This window comes from Ammodytes marinus (assembly GCF_949987685.1).
Source record: "Ammodytes marinus genome assembly, chromosome: 2".
Classification (NCBI taxonomy): domain Eukaryota; kingdom Metazoa; phylum Chordata; class Actinopteri; order Uranoscopiformes; family Ammodytidae; genus Ammodytes; species Ammodytes marinus.
In genome coordinates, this window is record NC_137231.1 from 27,536,434 (window position 1) to 27,558,750 (window position 22,317).

The following is a 22,317-nucleotide window of genomic DNA, read 5'->3' on the forward strand; positions in this document are numbered from 1 at the left end:
ATATTATTTATAAAATATTTATTTCATACAAAACAGAGGCAACAATTTACATAGCCAATGGAAAAATCTTAATGTGTATAGCAGTGCTGTACATCTCAGGCAGGTTTTCCTTTTGAACTGAATTGTGACACACCAAAAATTAAAAGAAGAAAAACCTGGATCACAAGGGCTTTAAAAAAAAACACAAAAAAACAAGACAGGCTTAAAATGGATGCAACCATTATATACAAATCCCAATCATACGCAGCTCGAATTCGGAGAAAGCATACTGCTGAATTTTTGCTTTGTGATACAAAATCTGGCACTGCTCTATAGATACTCAAGGTATTGTATTCATCCAAATGATACATTTAAATCTGGGGAATTCTTGTCAGAAAATGCTGGCATAAAAACATAATTTTGTGAAGACATTTTACAGTGTCAGAGTCAATATCCTGTTCATTGTTGATGACAAGTTTTGCATGTTAACTTGGCAAAGCTACTCAACACTGTATCAACTGTCTTATGGTATAGTCTAAGCCTGGGCATCTGCACATGCTATGAGAAAGACATCTATCCAGCAAAGGGGTTGGCGTGAATGGTCACATCCTTTATCCGGGTTTCAGTCAGCGGTCGGAATGTCTTCTCATTGACGGGAAGTTTCTCCAGTTCATCCAGAGTTTCCAGGCCGTCGATAATCCTGCGTGTTGAACAGAATATGATGTCAGCTGCTATTACATGTTATACTTTAAATCAATAAACTAACTGTAAACCAGCTATGGAACCAAAACAATTGTCTCACAGAACACACATTATAAGGTTACGTACTTTCCAAACACGGTGTACTTCATGTCCAGGTGAGGCTGTTTGGCATATGTGAAGAAAAACTGGGAGCCATTTGTGTTGGGGCCATTGTTTGCCATTGACACCACTCCTCTTACATTATGCTGAAGAAGCAAACCAAAAAAAAGTAAGAAAGCCGAACATAAAAGTGACAAAGTTAAACATTGATCCTTGATGAACTATTGTTGGGTAAACTTTGCTCAAGTCAATAGGTTCTCACCTTTAGATGGTCACTGTACTCATCTTCAAACTTGCGACCCCATATACTTGTTCCTCCTTTCCCCGTGCCTGGATGGTTTGATCAGAACACAGAAACGGGAAGTGAGGATGTGAATTCAGACATTTCCTCTGTATGTTGCAAAACCCATACTTCAATACTATGTCTTTGTATCACTGAAAAGCAATTTGAGCTTAATTTCTTATATCAAAGCTGTCACTTGTACAATTGCATTGAGATCAACTGCAGTAATTCAAATATACCCGGATGTCCTACTACAAAGAATCGCATTTTGCAGTATGAACAGTAAGACAGCATGCTTTTTTGGCTATTCTGAAGTTACCTCATATTGACTGAGCCGCTCAGAGAGAACAATCATGGACTTAAGCAGAGATAAGAGGGTGAAAGCTCAATGTTATGAAGAAATAGTATGTCCCAATTGTATGCACACTGTAAGCAAACTTATGTTTTAAGGTCAGCTGTAATATGTAGGCTAATAAAAAGATGTGGAACACAGGGTGTATTGAAATGCAGCAGGTGCAACAACAGTCCTGTTACCTGTAGGATCTCCAGTTTGGACCATGAAACCTTTAATGTTTCGGTGGAAAACGCAGCCACTGTAGAAGTCGCTGGCACACAATGCGAGGAAGTTCTGTAAACAACGAAAAAGATGTTAGAATATCCCATGACTTTGTTGGGCAAAACATGTGCAAACCTGTGTTAATATATCATAGCAAAGGGTGATTTGCACTACTTTCTATTTTCCAAAACAAAACACAAACACAAAAGCTGTAAAGTAAACACAAAGTTACCACGTCTAGAATAATATTCCATGCAAAAACCAGGAGTATTAAAAAGAGACTCCGTTTCAGGGTCGCTGCTGGTTTCAACATGTTAAATTTAAGGCCTTCCATTATACATACAATTTGAGAAAACTATCAAAGGATATATTTTTTTGTTTTGTTTTTTTAGTACCTAATAAAGACATTGAATTTGACACAACATAACCATGTCTGTAACAATATCAGACAAGCCAGGAATATTAGAAATATACTTCACAATGTATAATAACACAAGTTGAATGCAGATGGTTTGCACAATAATACAAGCCATCTATATCTGACTCACCTCGCATGTTCTGGGTGCTCGCTCACAAAACAACTCGATTTTAATCTCTCCTAGATCTGTCTGAAGCGTGACAGCCTGGAAAATGCACAAAAGGTTAAGTCAACTTTAGAGGCACATGAACTACCAAACATTATTGTTTGCTACTTAGCTTAGCATGATAGCCTACTCAGACTGCACTAAGCACGTTCTCATTACAAAAGCTACCTTCATGAAAAAACAGTATCCTCATTTAAACATCGTATAGCTACTAGTTTCTTTAGCTCTTCTGTTGTATTACACATTAACAATTTATCCGGCTGGATATTGTAACATCTAACAATTTACCATTTCAAACGTCGCGTCTACGAGCGAGTGTGTCGGAGAAACAAGTCCGTCTGGATGCATAAGCTCAGAGCTGAAAGGTTCCGCGAGGAATTTGGCGTCATAAAAAAAGGAACTAATAATGGCAAAAAATCAAATGTGATGTAGCCTATTCCCCATATTATGTGTTTCTGTGAGAATCGTTAAGTAATGTCACAAATATGATGAATTTACACTTGTGATGCTGTTAAAACATGGATTAACTATTTAAAGCTGTTATGTTACCCTAATAAGCCCTCAATGTTCCCATTCTTGGTCAAAGATTTATCAAGCCTACGCATTTTATTGAGTTTTTACCAGATATGATATTAGGTAATTTAGGAACATGTAACATATTGTCACAAAACTTAGATATTGAGCAGAGTTTGATACACAGAGCGTGTGCTCAAGGCGGTGGTAGCCTACACTTATTATATTACAGTTAAGGAGTAGGCAGTACTGTTTTATAATGGCGCATAATCCCAAGAAAACTTTAAGGATTAACCAGTTTAGTGTTAATGCAGAGTTTAAATGGTTAAATACATTTTTTATATAGATGGTCCTATATTATCTCTATTATTCAGAAGTAACAGAAGAAACCCGGCACAGGAGGATCCGTATCACAAGGTTATAGCTATAGGCCCTATAACCTTGTGATACAGGCGCTGCTGTGCCTCTGAATAATAGATAAACTAATAAATGTAAAACAAACATGTAAATGTGGTAGCTGGGCCGTTAACAGGTTAAATAACCAACACAGAACTGAATCCTTCACCACATTCAAACACTTACAGAAACCAAGACAAATCTAGTCGACCAAGTTTATTTTATTATAACCTCTAGAGTGGATTGGTGTGCAGGGGAGATAGGAAAGACACGTTCAAACATAATTCTCAATGACGAACCATTCATGTCAATACTGATGCAATGATAATTTCCTTATCATGGGTACATTACCTATACGTAGGTTTGAGTTAGGAAATGTTCAAAAATATACAAAATTAAAATAAATTGTACGGCCCCAAAGATGATTTTAAGAGGAGATGATGAACATCAAGGGACGAGGACATCTCACCATGCCAACACACACACACACACTCACACTCAAACACACACACTGTGCTAAACACACCAAAGACACAATAATTGTTAAACAATACAGCTCTGTACACGGCCATTGACGAAAAAACACAGAATCAAGGTTAAACTGAGTGGTTTCTTTAAAACACAAACACATTTTGTCTTTAAACCAGCAGTCAATATTAAACACCCCAAACTAGACAATTTATAGAAATGCATATAAAACTGTAACTGTATAAAACAATTGTTTAAATTAATAAAAATACCAGGTGTAATAAAAAAAAGAAAAATAGGCAATCAACTCAAAACAGAAGTGAGCACTAGCTGGTTTCCTGAGAAATGTTGTTACATCGTAATAATACTAAATAGCTGTCAAATGATTACAAAAGAGGACAAATACAGAGAACAAGTGAGACAAAAAGTGTATCTATTTACTGATAACACTATACTAGCAACCTATACAATGTACTATAAATGAACTGACCATTTACTTAACATTTGACATAAGGTTTTCTGATGTCATTCTTAATTAGTTGATTGTCTTACTCGGTGGTGTATTGCTGAGATGTATTGGATAACATTTAAAATGTTTGTCCACTAGGGACCAAAAGGTTAGGACAGAAATGCCTAAAAGAAAACATTAACATAACATCCAGTATCATTTTAATCTCATGACTGGCAGTCATTCAGTTGAGCCTTTCCATACCAGAAAATAACTAAAACATGTGTGGTACAGATTCTTAATATTTGCATTTACCTAAATTTAACTTGTGGTAGAGATGCTGTAGTGCAAGAAGCAGCCTCTATAGGACCAAACATTGCCTACCATCTACTTTACTTGAAATTCTCCCCATCAGTTTAGTGAATGAATGACAAAAAAGAACGCCCATGCACATTAGAAGAACTACATCACTACTAACCTTTACATAGTTTAAATAAAGGTAATATTGCACAATTTAGCATAGTTTAAAAATATTTTGCTAAGATAAATGTAAATAGCTTAAACTATGCTTTTCAACCCAGTTGCTGTACTGTGTATTGCTACTGTTTTCCTTGCAGTGAGGTTTATTAAAACATAAACAGATATATTTTTTTTCTCAGGGCTAAACACAATAACCCCTAACATTGTATGTGGCAAAATGAATTAAAGTATTTAAAATGTCTCTTCTAATGAGCACACGTTTAAACCAGAGGAAAATATGAGATCATGACCTGACCTGAATAAAAAATTAAAATTAAAAATAAGAATAATCACATATACCACAATTATGACACATTGTCTGAAGGGTGTGAGTGAACCCAGGATCTCTCAAGTCAGAGGTGTAACTATCTCATGGATCAAATTTAGAAGTTAGAATGATAAAATTATACTCTATTTGAACTTTCAGGTATCTGTATTGTTTCCCAGGAAGGGATGGGTTCTCAGGAGAAGTAAGTATCTGGCACAAAAAAAATAAAAATAAAAATAACACACAAAATAACTTTCATCACACAAAGTAAAAAAGCAACAAACTAAACGGAAGAAAAACCCTTTCATTCACATAATGAGTTGGTGTCACTTGTTAAATGTAAAAGCTTAATTTCTAGATACATTTTACAAATAAGAATATCGGAAAATTGTATTTATACTGAATTTTTGAAATCATAATGTGTATGCCCTTTTGACTTCCACATCTCATATTTGTTGTCAGAAACGTTACTGTTTAAGAGTTAAAGCTGCACCATGCAAGAACTTTTTTGTAAAAAGTCAAAGTTAACACAGCCAACGTCATGAGGTGGACAGGCTACAACAGAACAGAATGTGTCATTGTTCACATTTGAGGATTCATAAGCATCTTTTATTGCCCAAATTGATGACTGGTGTCAAGTACGTCCACTTGTCTACATGACGTGATTAAATCAAACTGAGAAACAAAATGAAACGCACATTTAAACATTGTATTACTCCCATTATGTGTGGGTAATCTGGTGCATCTTAAATCAGATAATTATCTGCATCAAAACATGGTCAATAGTGGGATCGTTTGTTTTTAACTCCACACACCATTTACATTTTTTTTTTTTTTTTTTACATAAATCAGAAAGAATTAGAATTAAAAACTCCTTTATCTTTCTTACAAATGACACATTTTCTTTTTATTAAGTGGAATGTTTGTTTTCTCGAAAGCTTTTAGAAGTGAAAGCTACAATTTCCAAATGTTATTATAATGACATTTTAGAAATGGACATTTTGGACCCGATTAATTTTGCATTAAAAAGCCAGATTCAATTCCATATTCAATTTCAAATTAATGAATCTAACATAGCAATTTAAAGCATGTTAGTTTAGAAATGGCTGTAATACTGTACTACCTGTTCAAAGTAAAAATATTATACAATTCTAGCTTTAAAATGTTATACTTGAAAAAAAAACACAAGGCCTAGTGCTAAAAAAAAAAAAAAACACATTTGAAGACATGTCAGGTTCTTTTTCTTGTTATTTGCAGACAATAACACTCAAGCATCAGGGTGCACAAGTAGACCAGTGCTTACTTCATAACAACCACAGTGTGGGTAATAAACAAACCTGCTGTTTCAGGTAAGCATTATGCACATTTTGGACACTTAACAAAAGTTAAAAAGAGAATCCATTTCAAATTAAACAGAGTGATCTGTATCTGCATTCTTCCCATGCAGACATGACTCAATTAATTAAAAACCTTTTTTAACATTTCCCCAAGATTTGTTCTTTTTGTTTTGTGCAATTCATTACAAACAAACAATGTGGATGCAGCATGACCATTAAATAGATTTTTCTAAGTTTCCTCTGAATAGTATACTGGCAGTAAGGGTTGGGTATCCGCTTGCTGAAAAGATGCTCCACTTGTAATTGTACTAGGGTTATGTCTTGTAATACTAGTCCATCAGGTGGAATTCAGTAGAATAAGGGCTAGGTAAAACACGCTACACGTATTTCCTCTGAAAGCCATCCATTCTGTTAAACTGGCTCCGTTTAAGAAACAACGCCCTTCAGCTTTATACTAGTCTAGTGCTGCTGCCAAGACTCAGGCCAACCAAAGGCAGCACTGCTACTACTCTTCAATGGCCCTGTCCCTTTAGTCTCATAAATCCCTCTCCCAGAATCCATAAAAGTTCTTGACATGACACATCATTAGTTAGCCCTGATTTGTGATTTCATGTCATGCTTTCATGATTTCCCAACTTTTCCAATTTTAAACCAAGCACATGCATGTGAAGGCCATGGTTATCTCTCTGCAATGAGCAATAGTTCCAATTTATGTAAGGTCCGTACTTGAAAAGTTGAGTTAAATGTCTTGAAATAGATGCTATTCTGACTGCTAACTTAGATGTGTAGTTTGCTTTGTCATTCCCTATGTCCAAATACAACATCCAGTCATAAAATAAAATGACTTATTGAAATACAATAAGCAAACATCTGCAGGATTTTTAATAAAAAAAAGAACACCTTCTTGCTCGTCATGATTTTATGATTAATTCCTGTGCTATGATGGGATCGGGAGTTTGATACATTTAAAGTTATTTGTTGCCATTTGACAATCTATAGACAGAAGTTAAGAGGGAAAGCTCTTTGAGATCACATTGCTATGTTCTTTCGAAAACTAACAACATTGTGCATATTATTTTATTAATCCTATATTCATAGGAATTGATGTTTACTGTATTTGTGAACAGTTGGTTAAGTTTTTTTTCTCCCCATCTTGCCCACAGTTTTGCATATTTACATACTTCTCCAGCACCACTGAGAAGCATAAAGTATAAAGACGCTGCTGATCTTGATGGCACTGCTACATTATTGCTAAAAAGCATCATTACTAGGTTACGATGGGAAGGCCTGAGAAGTTGTTTGTAAAGTAAGGAGCATCAACTGCACAGTTAAGAAATTAAGGGAAAAACCAGAAGCCATCAGTGTTTTGGTTCTGCCAATCTTGCTGTGGTTCTTGATACCCAACCTTACTGGCAGTACGCGGCAGCAGTTCTACCGCCTGCCTCAACAAGCCCTCGGGCACAGAATAGCCGTTCCTTCTGTGTTAGGGCCAAGTGTCCGTTTCTGTCTTTACTCACAGCCAAAGGCCTTTTCAAGCCTGCTCTTTGTCACTTTTCCACAACTGTTCCTTGACCTCCGTGGGCAGGGTGTTGAAAAGGTCCTCCTCCACCACCAGACCGGTTCTCTTGAGCTGTCGGCACTCGGCCAGCTCCACAGGGAGACACTCCAGACGGTTTCCTCTCAGCTCCAGCTGTGTCAGCCCGGTCAGCTCTCCAAAGCGCGACGGCAGAGACTGCAGGCAATTGTTCCCCAGGTTCAGAGTGCGGAGCTTCTTGCACTGGAACAGCTCATTAGGCAGGCTCTCAATCTATATTTCAAGAAAGGGACAAAGGGAGATGAGAGCACCTGTCTTTTCACACACACGTGTCAGTAAACAATCTTAACCTAGAAGCTAACATTTATCAATTCACACAAAAGCATATTGACTTAGTAAAGTTAGTTCTACTTATTTTGCATTTACCTGATTATGTCACCACAACGGTATTGTATTTATGTTCAATAAAACAGAATTTTCCTATATCTGGAGAAATCTCAATATGTAAAGTAGACAGACATTTTCCCGGTTTAATGCTGTGCAAAATGTACTTTGCACTTAAGCCTCAAGAGTCAATGGCAGATGGCTGACACATATTTGAAAAGTCCCAGCATGGCGTAATTGGGAATGCTCAAAACACCCTTGGGCTCCTAAATAGCCAAAATTAAATAATTATCTATCCTAGGGGCAACAAAATGTTGCAAACCATAGACGATAAAAACACAACACCATACCTGCAAACTCGTCGCTTTTCGGCGAAAATCGCCGTTTAGAATCAAAATATATGACCCACGTGAATCGTATAGATCCGAAGAGTTTTTGTTTTTGGGAGGGGAGGGGGGGGGGGGGGTAGCGGCAGCTGCCAGAGAAGTCAGCCAGCGCTTCCCAGACTGGACTGTGTGGGCGAGTTACCGTAGTGTGAGACAAGGGAATATCGTTATCTTGGCAATAAAACATCTTTGGTAGACGTCATGAGTATTGTCCAATCAGCGTTAAGATCGGGCACAAGCATCACTGCTGCCGCTGTGTGTTCAGACTTTAGAATTGGCTAAAAGTCTCAATCAAAACCCTTTTGATAATAAAAAATTAGAGGCTTTGATTAAACACTGTCAATGCTTCAGAGGTTAATGTAACAGCCTACTGAAACAGAAACTATACGGAGGGACGCAGCTCACTGTAGCCTACAGTCCCTTTATTTAGTCGCGCTGTCAGTTTGCCGACATGGCTCTCTGTTAGACTCGAGACATAGAAAAAGATCGCGGAAGCCGTTCCCGTAGACAAAGTTAACGGGCAGGATATCCCCGACTGATTTCATCCATCAAACCACAGAGTTTTTTCTGAGCGGCGTCTCACTCGCTCACTGGGTCTCCCGGGTCCCGGTGATTTTCACCGTCACAGCGATCGACTCGCTGCTTTGCTGGGGCGGAGACTTTGTGTGAAGGTGATTTAACATCACGGTCGTAGACGAATGTTATAACTTTATGCTGCATAGTTTGCACTGCACTGTTGACCCACACAGGACTCTTAAGTGAAGCTGACAGTTTAATGAGCGCACATTGCAGAAATGAAGTGTCTGCAGTGCGCTCACAATCAGAGCCGACCGACAGCCCCACCCCCCGCCCCCCCAATTTATTTTTATTTTTTAGTTTGTGTGTTTGATATTAACATCATATTATTATTTCATACAAAAATAATAATACAATGTTTTGATCTAGATAGCCTAGTTAATAGCCCAATAATTTAATCAGTTCATCTGGGAGGTAATCCAAGTTTAACTGATCACGTCACGTTCACGTCCAGTGTGTATTGAGTTTATTTAAAAACATTTGGAAATGGGGCTCAGATGCCCATGCACTGTATAACCTATTTCAGCCTCATCTGTGGAAAAAAAGATAGCTGGACAACAGAGTTCTTCTGCTTCATTCCTCTCACTGCATTTAAATGCATTCATTATATTACAGAGAAATATGTCCCATAAAAGAAAAAGAGCACCAAGCCCAACCCAGAGGACCCTGCATAATATTTTATTTTAAATGAACATTTTAATGGAAAATCCAAGAAGCTTCTAATTCATCCGACCCAGTGTCTCCAAATTATTTGTTCACACAAAATTCCTCAGATTTAGCCTCTTAATTTCCCTCTCAAAGTGCACCAGATTCATGCATTTCACTTTAAAAAGTTTAAAAAAAATCTCCCGGGGGGGCATACCCCCGGACCCCCCTAGGAAGGTCAGGATCTCAGCTGGCTATTATTTTCACCCAGCTGGACATTGGAGGCAATAGTGGAGAACTCTGGTTGTGTGAATGATATTTAACAATAGCCAATCGTTTGGACAGCGAAAAACACCCGACCCCCCTAGAAGGGACGGGTGTTTGTCACCTTTTTCACCTCCTATGAGTTTGCAGGTCTGCAACACACAATCTACACGATTAAAATGGTTGGTAATTATTCAAGCGCTCACCCTGTTGGCTGTCACTGCCAGGTACTGAAGATTCTGGAGGAAGCCAATGTCTGCAGGGATGTGGGTTAGGTTGTTATGGCTCAGGTCAAGGAAGCGCAGCTTGCGGCAATAAAACAACTGGCTGGGGATCTTCTCAATCTTGTTTCTGTTTAGGTACAGTTTCTCCAGGTTGGTCAGTGTGCCGATCTGGATGGGAATATAGGCGATCTGGTTGTACCACAGCTTAAGGCAGACCAGACGATGAAGATGCTGGAAGCTGATGATCTCCTCGATGGTTTTCAGGTTGTTGTCCTTCAGATCAATCTCCTGCAAGTTGTGCAAGCTGAAGATTGAGTGCGGTATGCGCTCTAGATCGCAGCGAATGAGCTCCAGTTCTGTCAGGTTCACCATCTTCTTCAGGCTGTTGAGCACCATCAGCTTGGTACCTTCGTTATTGACGGAGAGCTTCTGGAGGTGCATGCCTACATCGGTCACCACCTGAGGTAGCTTCGTGAGATTGCTCTTCAAACGAAGGACTTTCAGCCTCTTGAGCTCCCGGAGTCCATCGATGACAATGTAACGGTTGTTTTCTGCACTGAGGTTCCCCGTCAGATGAAGTTCACTGAGGTTCTTCAGACTGTAGATCCATAAGGGAATCTCTTTGATGTCTGTGAACTTGATGTGCAGAGACTTCAAGTTCTCACGCAAAAACGCCAGCGCAGGAGCTTCGATTTTGGCCGGTGTGTGGTAAAGCCACATCTCTCGCAGGTTGATTAGCTGGGCGATGATGGGGGGGATGGTGATATCTGGGATGAGCTCCAGTTTGAGCACCTCCAGCTCCATCAGGTCAAACACTGTGTCTGGAATGCCACTCAGCATAAAAAGGTGCAACTCCAACTTCTCCTGAGAGTTCTTGGTAATCCTCTGCCTGAGCTTGTCCAGTGTCCACTCATTGTTGAGGTTGAGCTGCCTCAGCTTATTTTCGCTCACTTCTGAGAGGAACACGGCGAAGCGTTTGGAGTACAGAGGGTCATACTGGTCAATCATGTGCATCATGAACGCAAAGTCATTCTTCACGTCTGGTATGTCACTGTAGCTGCTCTCTTCCCGTATCGACTCAAAGGAATACTTCTTCAGAGAGCGCCGAAGCATCCAGCAAAGTGTGTACATGCAGATCAAACCATACACCACTACTAAGCTAATGTAGAAACAGGCTAAGATTTTAAAAAGTGTAGCCAACGGGTGAGCACAACGGTAAACGCTGTAACCTGTCAGGCTCTCTATATTCACCGAACAGTCAACGCTGAATTTGATATCGTGCACGTAATACCCTGTATAGCAGATTATAAAAATAAACTTGATGACTTTGATGATAGTCTGACGGATGTATAGTCTGTACACAATGTCTCCTTCTTCCACGTGTATACGGAACTTCTTGACTTTTTCAAACAGGGCTTTCGCCTGCTCTCCCTCTTTCTTGTCCAAAACCCCTGTTTCTGTTCTGTCCACAATGCCCTGCTCAAACCGCGTCTTTGTCCTTTGGAGCATAGGAACGCTTGCTTCTACATCCTCGCTGATAACGGACTCCTTATGGTCCATTGAACCGTTCATTCTCATTGGTTTTGGGTCACTCTCTTCGACCACAGTCTCCGACAGTGCCCTAGTTGTCCATGGGGAGTCAAAGCATTTCAGCAAGATGGATACAAAGTGCTCTAGTTTAGAACTAGTACGTGGGAACTTAAACCAAAAGTTGCTGCACGCAAGGAAAATAAGGGTGTGGAGTAATACTAGGTAAGGAAAATACTTGGCAAACCAGTGCAATCTATTCTCATAACAAACAGCGTCCACATAGTTGTACTGGTGGCGATCCAGTTCATACTGTATCCCTCTGGGCTCCACCTGGAATGATGACGAGAGGGTAGCATTGAAGTTCCTCTTGCAGGTCTGATTGACCACCCATTTGCAGGGCAGACAGATCATCTTGTCCTGGGTGACTTGCAGTGTCCCCCCAAACACAGAAATCATAAGCATAACAATGGAGATGTAGTCTGTGAACACATCCCACCATGGTTTCAGGATGCGGTATGCTGGCTGTGTGTCCACAAAGTACCGCAGCTCAGTTATGGGGATCATGGTTTATCTGTGGGAAGAAAAGAAAACAAAATAGTTGTGATCATTTTAACTGATGTACTGAATGATCTATCCTTGTCACTCAGACACCTAAACACAACAGATACGTAATTACACAAAATCAAAAGCTACCCCCCCCCATCCCTTAACAGCCGCTACCTGAACCACAACACAATACCAAGACAAAAAATCAATACCAGAATGCTAACTAACAAGGTCACACATCAGAACATTGCAGACGGTTGATTTGAAGATTCCCACTTGTTGTTGTGACAGAGACCTGCCTGATACCATGTTATTGATTAAACTATTGTTAGACAGAAACAATTAATCTTGCTTACAAAAGCGAGTGTCATGCTGGAAATAGCATTTCAAATGTTTTGGCCAAAATGACAAAGCAGCCATCAATAAAATATGAATTTAACTTGTCTGCATTTTAATTTAGTCCCACAAGGTAAAGGTGAATAATAAATGGATTGTCTCTATGAAGGAAAGGGGGGGGGGTACAAATTTCACACAGGCGATGAGACAGCTGTCTTGACAGTGCATGCCGGCTATAAACATGATAAATGAATAAATAAACAGAGCAGAGCAGTTATTTTAGATTGGCTTAATCATGAAAAACCGATGAACCTGATATGCATTGTAATGGGCACCCTCTACCCTGATTAGCAGGGATGCATTGCACTCATCCCACGTTTTCTCTTCTGAGGCTGATTATGACACCTAACTAAGTTATTCAAACTGTATAAGCACTGTGGTAAGAAATATTGTAAGTAGTCAGGAAACTTTCATTGGTGCGGCAGTTGCTCAGTCTGCACCGAACAATCCTACACTGCAGTCTCTGTGAGACTGGCTGCCCATCACTCTGACATCTCTCCATTCAATGCATGTGCATATGTGTAAAGGTCCTGTTTACATGTCTGTATTTCGGGCCTGTGTGTGTAAAATGTATGTATGAGTGTAATTTTAATTATTTCTTCTTCTTCTCTTGTTCTTCATTGGTAAAATAAAGCCAGCGTGGAAAAAGAGTATCACTGATCCATCATTACTGGCCTATAACCTGCTGTGTGTCAGTTACGGTGCTGAAACTAATGCTGGTAAAGCATAGATGCGTCACTACCTACTAAGGCTAGAGGTGGGAGATAAAGTGATTAATATGGTGAGAAACTATAAACAGATCAACTATCAAAGATTTTGCAGTACTGTTTATAACCCCACTTTATTGATCAGTGTATTAGGTAGAAATAAGTAATGCTGCAAATCAACCAACAGGACTGCCTAATGGCAAAATATTGGATTTTAGATGAGTTATTCAGCAATAAGATGTGTGCAGAGTATTACATTCACTGGATAAGCCTAATTAGGAGTGAATCCGTTAGCATCCAGTCCATGCAACCTCACCTCTACACGGGGCACACAGACAGCAAGAACCACTTATTCCTCCACATTGTTGGGATGAAATATAAACAAATTAAATACGAAAAAAAGCACATAAGCAACATGCTTTGTGTTCAAGAATATATAAAAAAGCTCTTAGGTAGGGTTGGGGATCTAAACCCGGTTCTAATAAGGATCTGGAATGTTTTGTTTTGTTAGAACCCGAAAATCAATCAGGTTTGAGCCTATCCACACTACTATCAAGTCAGGTAGGTCTTGAGAGTCGAGTCATGTCATTTAAATCGAAAAAATTAAAACAGAAATCAAAGACATCCCATTTTGAAAGCTGTGTTGAAATTGGCAGGACAAGAGTAGCAAAAAAGTTTTAGATGTGATATGTTCAGGATGGCTCAGAAAAATTAACATTAGAAAAAGAGAAATGAAAAGTCATCATGATGTGTTAAAATGTAACGTCCAGAAGAAGAAAAAACTATTTCAAAGGAAAGCTGAATAATGAATAATACAGTTGTTTTGGTGAGAAATCTATATTGTTGTCTCGTCCTTCCACCAAAAAAAAAGATAACTATCGAGAGTGGAATCGACAAATACTCGGATCTTCATTTCTCGATAACGGATAATGACTATCATAAACAATCACCATGCATACTCTTAACGCACTTGAAAAAAATGGTTTTACTTACATATCCGAACTGTAAAGTGCAATAACTCCATGAATAAACAAGAGCACTCCACAACTACTCCTCTGCCGCTGCTGTACATCGGAGCCAGATCTAGCTGGCCAAATCAACTTGTAGCCCTGTGCGAGTGTGACACACCCTGCATGTCAGCTTGAGAAGGCACTCTTCTAAAGATGATATTCCGTTTTGGCGTGTTCAACCCAAACAACACAGCCGCCAGGAGACACCTTGCTCTCTATTCTTAGCCATTTCCGTTAATAATACCCAGAGTATTGTCTGTGGGGGCCTTGAGAAGCACCTCCCTCGACCTTCAGGAGGAGATCCTGTTTACCTTATAGAAGCTGCTGTCTCCAACCAGTGTCTCCCTGGAATACTCTACCGTCACCTTTTGCACCACCGCCCCAAACACACACACACACACACACACACACACACACACACACACACACACACACACACACACACACACACACACACACACACACACACACACACACACACACACACACACACACACACACACACACACACACACACACACACACACACACACACACACACACACGACAAGAGTGGGGGAGTTGGCATTCATAAGAGCTTGTACTTTGTTAGGAAACTGGAAAGGCGAGGAGTCAAGACGCCCAGTCTGATCCTTGGCCAAAGAAGAATATTTAGACTGGCCACAGTTCAGAGAAACTTTTAGCACACCCATAAACTATTCCAGTGCGGCCGGCCTGTACTGGCTAGATAGATGACATGACAAAAATAGCAAGAACACTCGCACTAAATAAAATACTCACTGCTTTGGAGGTGTTATCTGTGCTCCAGTGCCTGGTTATGTCTCTGGTGGACGAGCCACTCTCCGTGTATCCAAAACTCCTCATGGACAATTGCCTCTCTCATCGCTATGAGGTTGAATAATAGAATACCTACAGAAAAAAGACATTAAAAGATGGAGATGAGGCTTCAGCGGGTTTTCGAGCAAACACGAAAGTTACCTACGTACATGTTTATTACAGATCAAAGTTGTGGTCAAACAACAATACTGGTGGATATACAGTAGCCTATACACCTCGGCCGATGTGTGCCTTACAAGGTTATGGTTGTTTTTACAGCGTGTGTATTTTATCGTGTCAGATACACATGTTAGTACAAATGGTTCCATCATTCACCGGTCGAAACCTTAGCATGGGATGTCTTTGTCATCCGGCTAGATAGCTGGGCAAGCAGAAAGTTAAAGCACGGGGATGTTTTTTTTTTTCTCTATATGTCATTTAAAAACAACTGTGACAAGCTATTTTTAAGAAAGCACACAGGTTTCCGACAACACATAGCTTATTAGCACCTAAGACGAACAAGAACAATTGTTGCTGATAAGACAAGTTAGCAAACTGAGCTAAGCTGCTAACAAGCTAAGATAGCTACGCATTGACTCTATCTTGTCATCGGAAGTTTACACCTAACACATGCTGAAGTTTATGTGACAGGGGTACATTGATAACATGTATTGTGTATTGAATCTCTCGGAGTGTTCAACTTACTACGTTTGGCGTGCTGTGGTCAAATCCAACGCTATTCTATTAGCATTAATGGCTAAGAAAAATGCGTTCACTGTCGCTAGCAGCTCAGCTTGCTAGCAATTGTTGTTTTTTTCTTTTTCGCTACCTCCGCCAAGACTACGGGTGGCGGTGTGGCACATTTGACCAAATCCGTATTCCATAGAAGAATAACACGCTTCCTCTCCCCTTCTGGAAAATGGCATGTTGATGTTTTGACAGTAAGGAGAAGATCATTTGTTTTGACTGATTCAATTATCGATCATAGCGTTATTCAAATATCGAAGATGTTGTCATTGAACTCTCTGCGGTTTGTGTGCTCATCCCGGGCTTTGCTGCACACGAAGTGGCTAAGGACAAACAGACAGTGTGTCTATGAAGCTGTTACATGTTCAGCACACTGTATGTCCACCAGCTTTCCCAGCAGGGACGCATGGCACAGCGAAACGGACCTCAAAGCTTTGGGAAAGGCAAGAAAGCTACACAATTTCAGTAATCCAGTCAAGTCACTTAGGAATTACAGCACAGGTCAAGTCAGACTGAACTGCTGGAGCTGCAAACAACCTCTCGACCAAGCACCTGCTTTCTTCTGCATGTCATGCAAAGTAATCCAGCCCCCTGAGACAGGGACATCCTACTTTAAAATCATGGATTGGTGAGTAGCCTACATATGTCTCATTTATTACCCATAACATGTAATCAAAGAAGGCTACAATTTATAATTTAAGTCTGTGCAAAAACCTTTCATGCGTGTGTTGCATCTTTTCAGTGACTACACATTCACACTGGACACACAAAAGCTGCAGAAAAGGTACTTGAAGCTTCAGAGGTCCCTACACCCAGACAACTTCAGCCAGAAATCTGTGGTAGGCGAGGGGGGGCGGGGGGAGGGGGTGGAGGGATCAGTTGAATAACATGGTTTTAATGAGTCAGCTAAGGCTGTCTTATCTGTGTGTGTGCGTGTGTGCGTGTGTGTGTGTGTGTGTGTGTGTGTGTGTGTGTGTGTGTGTGTGTGTGCGTGCGTGCCTGCGTGCATGTGTGTGAGGAAATTGGGTTTCGCCCCATGTCCTTATTACGTCACTTGATAATGCATTGATGTGTTGTCTAAGTTCATTCTGGATTGTTAGAGGAAATTACTGCCTCCTAAAGCAGCTTTCCTGTATAATAAGCAACCAAGCAGACAAGGTCAAGTCGCATAAGTTCAATGAATCAAAGGCTTAACAGCTGAGAAGAAGAAAGGGTTTGCTTTAAGATTGAAAGGACGGAGGATAACTTGCAAAAAATATCGTAGAAATGAATATGTTGAGTACAACGTTTAAATTAAACGTTAAGGAAGTTAAATAAACTAAATAGTTTTACTTGTATTGGTATTATATGACATAACCCCTGCTGGAGTGGATCTGTCGTATTAACTGCTCAGTTTGCATTGGAGAAATAATGGCCCATAAATTAGCTGTGAAGTTAAATGTTAAAGACACATTTTAACTTGAATGCATATTTTGGCAGGGGAAGGAAATTAAGTATTAGACATTCTACCCCCAAAACAAAATAAAAACAGTGGGAAACTAATGACTATTTTCATGATTGACTCATTTTCTGTTGATGTACTCCTGGGTTCAGCTCACATCAAAGACACAATGGATACCTAAACTGCACTGATGTCGGTGTGCTACCTCTTGCCCTACATGTTTATTTCTTTATTTCCCCCAAAATAAAGTTGCACAAAGCACCATTGCATGTTATGGGTTCCAGCTGATGGAATAAGTCAACTGTTAAGTGCACTGTCACAACTGATTTTTCGCAGAAAGGTCAGATCCAAGTTGTGAGGAGTACCTTGAAAACAACTGTTTTAAGGTCTTCTATGGCTCCGGAGGAACTATTGTCAAATCGGAGTTAAATAACCACCATTATGTAACAGTGATGTCCTCTGGCCGGGTTATATTTTGCTTTTGCTACGAGACTACAAACTTCCAACAGAAAGCCTGTGGAGTTTAAAGGCACTGGTTTTTACCTGTAGCAGTTTGGGTCTTCGGAGAGATGCTATCAAGCAGCATTCTTTCGGCAGCTTCATCCATACTAAGGACTAGAAGTCAGCAGGATATCTCAGCCTGTGCTGCTTTGAGTATCCTTTAAAATAATATACACTGTTAATAAAATGCAAACCCTTGGCTTATACTGATAAGTAGTAAGTAAGTAAGTAAGATTTGTGCTGAGTTGCTTAAGTGCAGTGTGTTTATGGGTTATAAGTGGTAAACAGTTCAGAGAATTTTCACATTATCCCGACTCTCCCCCATTGTTGTTCATTAAAAAAATTGAATGGCATTTTAGAAGAATAAGTATGTCAGGGAGGAGTGGAGGTGTGTTGCTGTGTGAGTAATGTATTCTGTACACTCAGGTGGAAAAGGACAATGTTGTCATGATACGATATGAAAGCTGAATTTGTGTGCAGCAGAACGTGAGGCAGCCTAAATGCCGTCTTCACACACAGTCAGTCCAATGCTGTGCAGACTCTGTTTTATTTATCAGCACCTCTGGCCATTTTTTCTTAATTAGACATCCTCCTGCCTCAGGGGTCTCCCTCATATAAAGAAAACCCATTACTTATACAAGGCTACAAGGCAGCCACCCACTCACTGCACTGGTTGTTATTACAGAAACAGCTCCACGCGACGGGCCCATGGGCAAGAGCTTGAGACTATTGATTTTCACAAGAGCTGACAGACCTGATAGCTGCAAAATGTACTCGAATCTGCCAACCATTTCAAAATGTTTTCCTCCACTGCTTGTTTTCACACATCTGTCGTGTCAAACTTACACCTGCATCCCTTGAAGGGTCCCACAACGCTGCACTACAAAAGAGAAGCAGCATGTCATACACCTAATTGTCAGTATCACAGAGAATTTGTTGTGTGAAAAATTGATAGTGGCATAGATAGGGATGGCAAGGTGTGAAATATCTCAGGTGTTTATTTCCCTTTTGGCTGTGTGACTCTGCATTAAAGGTCACATATTATGCTAAATGCACTTTTTAAATGTGTTCTAACATATCCATGGGGCCACGGTGTGCCTAGAGACTGCCAAAATATCAAAAAAAATAACAATCTCTCCTTTTCTCACTCTCCCCCTTTCTGAAACCCCCACCCCTCCCCCCCAATATACTCCAGTCAGAATTCTCGCCGACTATTACGTAATAGTCGGCACAGCCACATCCCCATATTTTCTTTATATGCCCATGCTTCCCCCCCCCAGAAACGTCCACCGTGCAGTAGTCTATGATAACCCCATCCCCCCATTTCTTATTGGTCCACGGCCCCAAGATCCGATGGAAAATTTTCCGAGCGACAGCCATGTTGTTTTCCCCGCTAAGCGACAAGATGCCCTTAGTACAGCCTGAATGTTACATACACCAACACAGAATGCTTTTGCTCATACTCCACTAATTTATCTTAACCACAGCAGTCTATTAATGCCTCGTTTTTAATAACACAACGGATAGGAAGCTACCTGTGCTTTTTTTTAAACGGTGAAACTAGAATAATAGTTTTTATTGGTAGTTTTGCCTGACTGGTGTATAGCTATTAGCTTTGGGACAAGCAACCAGCTTTTGCTCATAACACGCTGTTTATATTTCCCACAGCAGTCTGAAAATGACTCGTTTTTAACATGACAAAGGATGGGAAGATATTCCTGTAGAAATCACACTTTGAAGCTATTGTTTTCACTGGTTTAAATCGTCTGAGTCTTATTTTTAGCGTTAGCGCCCATGTAGCTTCGGTTGTAGCACCAAGTTTTGCTCCTAATACACTAACTTAGCTTTCCCTTGCAGTCTAATAATGACTCGTTTTTAATAACACAACGGATAGGAAGCTACCTGTGCTTTTTTTTAAACGGTGAAACTAAAATAATAGTTTTTATTGGTAGTTTTGCCTGACTGGTGTATAGCTATTAGCTTTGGGACAAGCAACCAGCTTTTGCTCATAACACACTGTTTATATTCCCCCAGCAGTCTGAAAATGACTCGTTTAGCGCCCATGTAGCTTCGGTTGTAGCACCAAGTTTTGCTCCTAATACACTAACTTAGCTTTCCCCTTGCAGTCTAATAATGACTCGTTTTTAACATGACAACAGATGGGAAGATATTCATGTAGAAATCAAACTTTGAAGCTACTGTTTTCACTGGTTTTAATCATGTCAGGTCATGTCAAATTGTTAAAAGTATGGCTTAGCTCCGGGTAAACACTGTGTTCGCAGTCACGCAATGTCTCTCTAGTATCGCGAGAGCACGGCAGAGACGGTGGGAGAGCCCCATGGACACATAAAGAAAGCCCGGCAGTGAGGTGGGAGGGGCCAGCCAGATCGCACAAATATAGGTCATCCTGAGACCAGAGGACAATCAGGGTATAGAGGCTTGCTACAATAAATGATCTGAATGGGTTTTTCAGCAAACATCTAAAAAAATATGTATTAGGGACTACTTAGACTATATAAAATTGACAGCAAAGTGCATAATATGTGAGCTTTAATGTCAAAACGTGTTGTTCCCAAAAAAAAAACAATATCACAGATTTTCTTTCCCTTTTCAATTAATAAATATGCATGCTATTAATATAGATATACAAGCTTTGCCGACATTAGAAGCAACCATAAAATAACCTTTTTTTTGCAGAAAGAACAGGAGTATTCAGAAAGCCATTCGGCCCTTGTGAACAAAGCGTACAGGACTCTGCTTAAGCCTTTGAATCGCGGTCTTTATATGGTGAGTTTGAAATCCTTACTGCCAATGGATAGTTTGTTTTCATAAGTGCAAGCTGTGTGTCTGATCTCTTGCTCTAGAGAGACATCTGACAGTTAGAAGTAGTGGCAGTCGAGTTTGATGAACCCGCATCCTCTGTTTCAGCTGGAGTTAAAGGGAATGCGTATAGAAGAGGGCACAGACTTTGGGGCTGATTCTGGGTTTCTGATGGAGCTGATGGAGATCAATGAAGCCCTTGATGAAGCACAGAGTCCAGAACAAGCCAATAAGATTGGCCAAGACACAAAAGGTAAACAGATACGACTGTTCAATGTATTGAGTGAGTCTGGTTGAGTGGGTTGAGCTGATTGTTGATCTTAGATTAGCAATGGGGGGGAGAGAGAGGGGGAAACTAATTTTAAGACTAGTTTCCCCCTCTCCAGGCCTACACAATGCAGCACTATATAACGGTCAACACTATTTCAACAGCTGCTTTGTCTGAAACACAACAGAAGAGCAACTGGTGTATCTGTTGGGAGGCCAAACAAACAAACTAATGTTGGAGGCACGCACATAGGCAGTTTAAATCCAGGATGGGAATGGCAGATCCCAACACTTACAAGGAAAGCTATTTGAAAGAAAGCTAACTACAGAATGTAAATACGTGTAATGGCTAATGCAGAAAATGCGATATGCTTCTATGACATTTGTAATGTTTTTCATTTCACTTCAAATCATTTGGTTTGTCACAGAGGTGATAAAACGGCATGCCATGTCGTGTTTAAATCTGAAAAACTGGATCTTGTCTCCTCCTCACTTGCAGGCAAACTGGTAGAATTGACGGATGAGATCGACGCTGCCCTTCTTAAAGGTATTCGGTTCAGAAACATTTTCTTCTCCTCCCACTCATCCCTTTGTTTGTTTGGTGATCTATGCTGAAGCTTTCGATATAAGTCGCAGAGTGAGTCATTGATTGAACATTTTGTTTTTTGTTTGTTTTTTTACCAGGAGAGCTTCAGGCTGCCAAAGCACTGCTCGCCCAAATGAAATACTATGCAAACATTGAAGAGAAAGTGAAGGAAAAACTTTCGGATTTCATGTAACTTTCCTCCTATTGAGTGTCACTGTATTTATTATTCTTAGCTGCCTTTGAAAACTTTTGCACACACATTTTTGTACATTTGTCTTGAGATGATATAGAATTGTTGCTCAAGTTGAACAATACAACTTTCCTCGTAATGAATAATACACAACTGAATAAATTACGATTTGTTTGTTTGAATCTGTTAATTCTTGATGCTGTTAATTGAGGATGCAGAGATACGAGCGTGTAACAGGATGCGTACAGTATCTCCCTTGAATATCACTAATTTCACAAGCTTAATCAAAATCCACTCGCATCTAATGTATCATTAAACATGACAGAGATCTATAATAGGCTCTGATTAAAGTGCTGTTCAGAGTGTTTATATGATTATCCTGCCTATCAGTTCAGGATTTGTCATGTGGGACTCACAACGCAGCCACGGGACTCTCACTCAGTTCCTCAGGTTACCTTAAGGTGGAGACATAACACCTTGACAATCACTGTGCAGCATGCTTTGAACAAATGGGATATGGGGCCAGAAGGAAGTCCTTCATTGAGGTAGACAGCCTATTGCATTATTTATAGTGGCTTCACATGTAGCTTTAATG

At 40.0% G+C, this 22,317-nt stretch overlaps 3 protein-coding genes across 4 annotated transcripts; 1 reads left to right on the top strand and 2 right to left on the bottom strand.

Annotated features, from left to right (window-relative positions):
* Window positions 1-3: 3 nt before the first annotated feature.
* ppil3 (peptidylprolyl isomerase (cyclophilin)-like 3) lies at window positions 4-2,534 on the bottom strand. Its single transcript, XM_080042533.1, has 6 exons — window positions 2,492-2,534; window positions 2,168-2,242; window positions 1,598-1,691; window positions 1,043-1,110; window positions 808-926; window positions 4-679 (listed from the first exon to the last, which is right to left on the bottom strand). Exons 1-6 carry the CDS (start codon window positions 2,492-2,494, stop codon window positions 553-555), a joined length of 486 nt encoding a protein of 161 aa, XP_079898659.1. The 5' UTR covers window positions 2,495-2,534; the 3' UTR covers window positions 4-552.
* Window positions 2,535-3,326: 792 nt separating this feature from the next.
* lrrc8ab (leucine rich repeat containing 8 VRAC subunit Ab) lies at window positions 3,327-15,992 on the bottom strand. Of its 2 annotated transcripts, XR_013845466.1 has the most exons (5): window positions 15,876-15,992; window positions 15,135-15,263; window positions 10,148-12,266; window positions 6,043-7,959; window positions 3,327-6,006 (listed from the first exon to the last, which is right to left on the bottom strand). XR_013845466.1 is itself a non-coding variant. In XM_080051291.1 (4 exons), the coding sequence occupies exons 3-4, from the start codon at window positions 12,257-12,259 to the stop codon at window positions 7,684-7,686; spliced, it is 2,388 nt and encodes a 795-aa protein (XP_079907417.1). In that variant the 5' UTR covers window positions 12,260-12,266; window positions 15,135-15,263; window positions 15,876-15,992; the 3' UTR covers window positions 3,327-7,683. The 2 variants fall into 2 exon arrangements, 1 of the variants encoding a protein (XP_079907417.1); XM_080051291.1 differs by having other exon boundaries at window positions 3,327-7,959.
* Window positions 15,993-16,084: 92 nt separating this feature from the next.
* On the top strand, window positions 16,085-21,904 carry hscb (HscB mitochondrial iron-sulfur cluster cochaperone). Its single transcript, XM_080050353.1, has 6 exons — window positions 16,085-16,545; window positions 16,660-16,756; window positions 20,557-20,646; window positions 20,788-20,932; window positions 21,446-21,493; window positions 21,631-21,904. The coding sequence occupies exons 1-6, from the start codon at window positions 16,178-16,180 to the stop codon at window positions 21,723-21,725; spliced, it is 843 nt and encodes a 280-aa protein (XP_079906479.1). The 5' UTR covers window positions 16,085-16,177; the 3' UTR covers window positions 21,726-21,904.
* The last annotated feature ends 413 nt before the right edge of the window (window positions 21,905-22,317 follow it).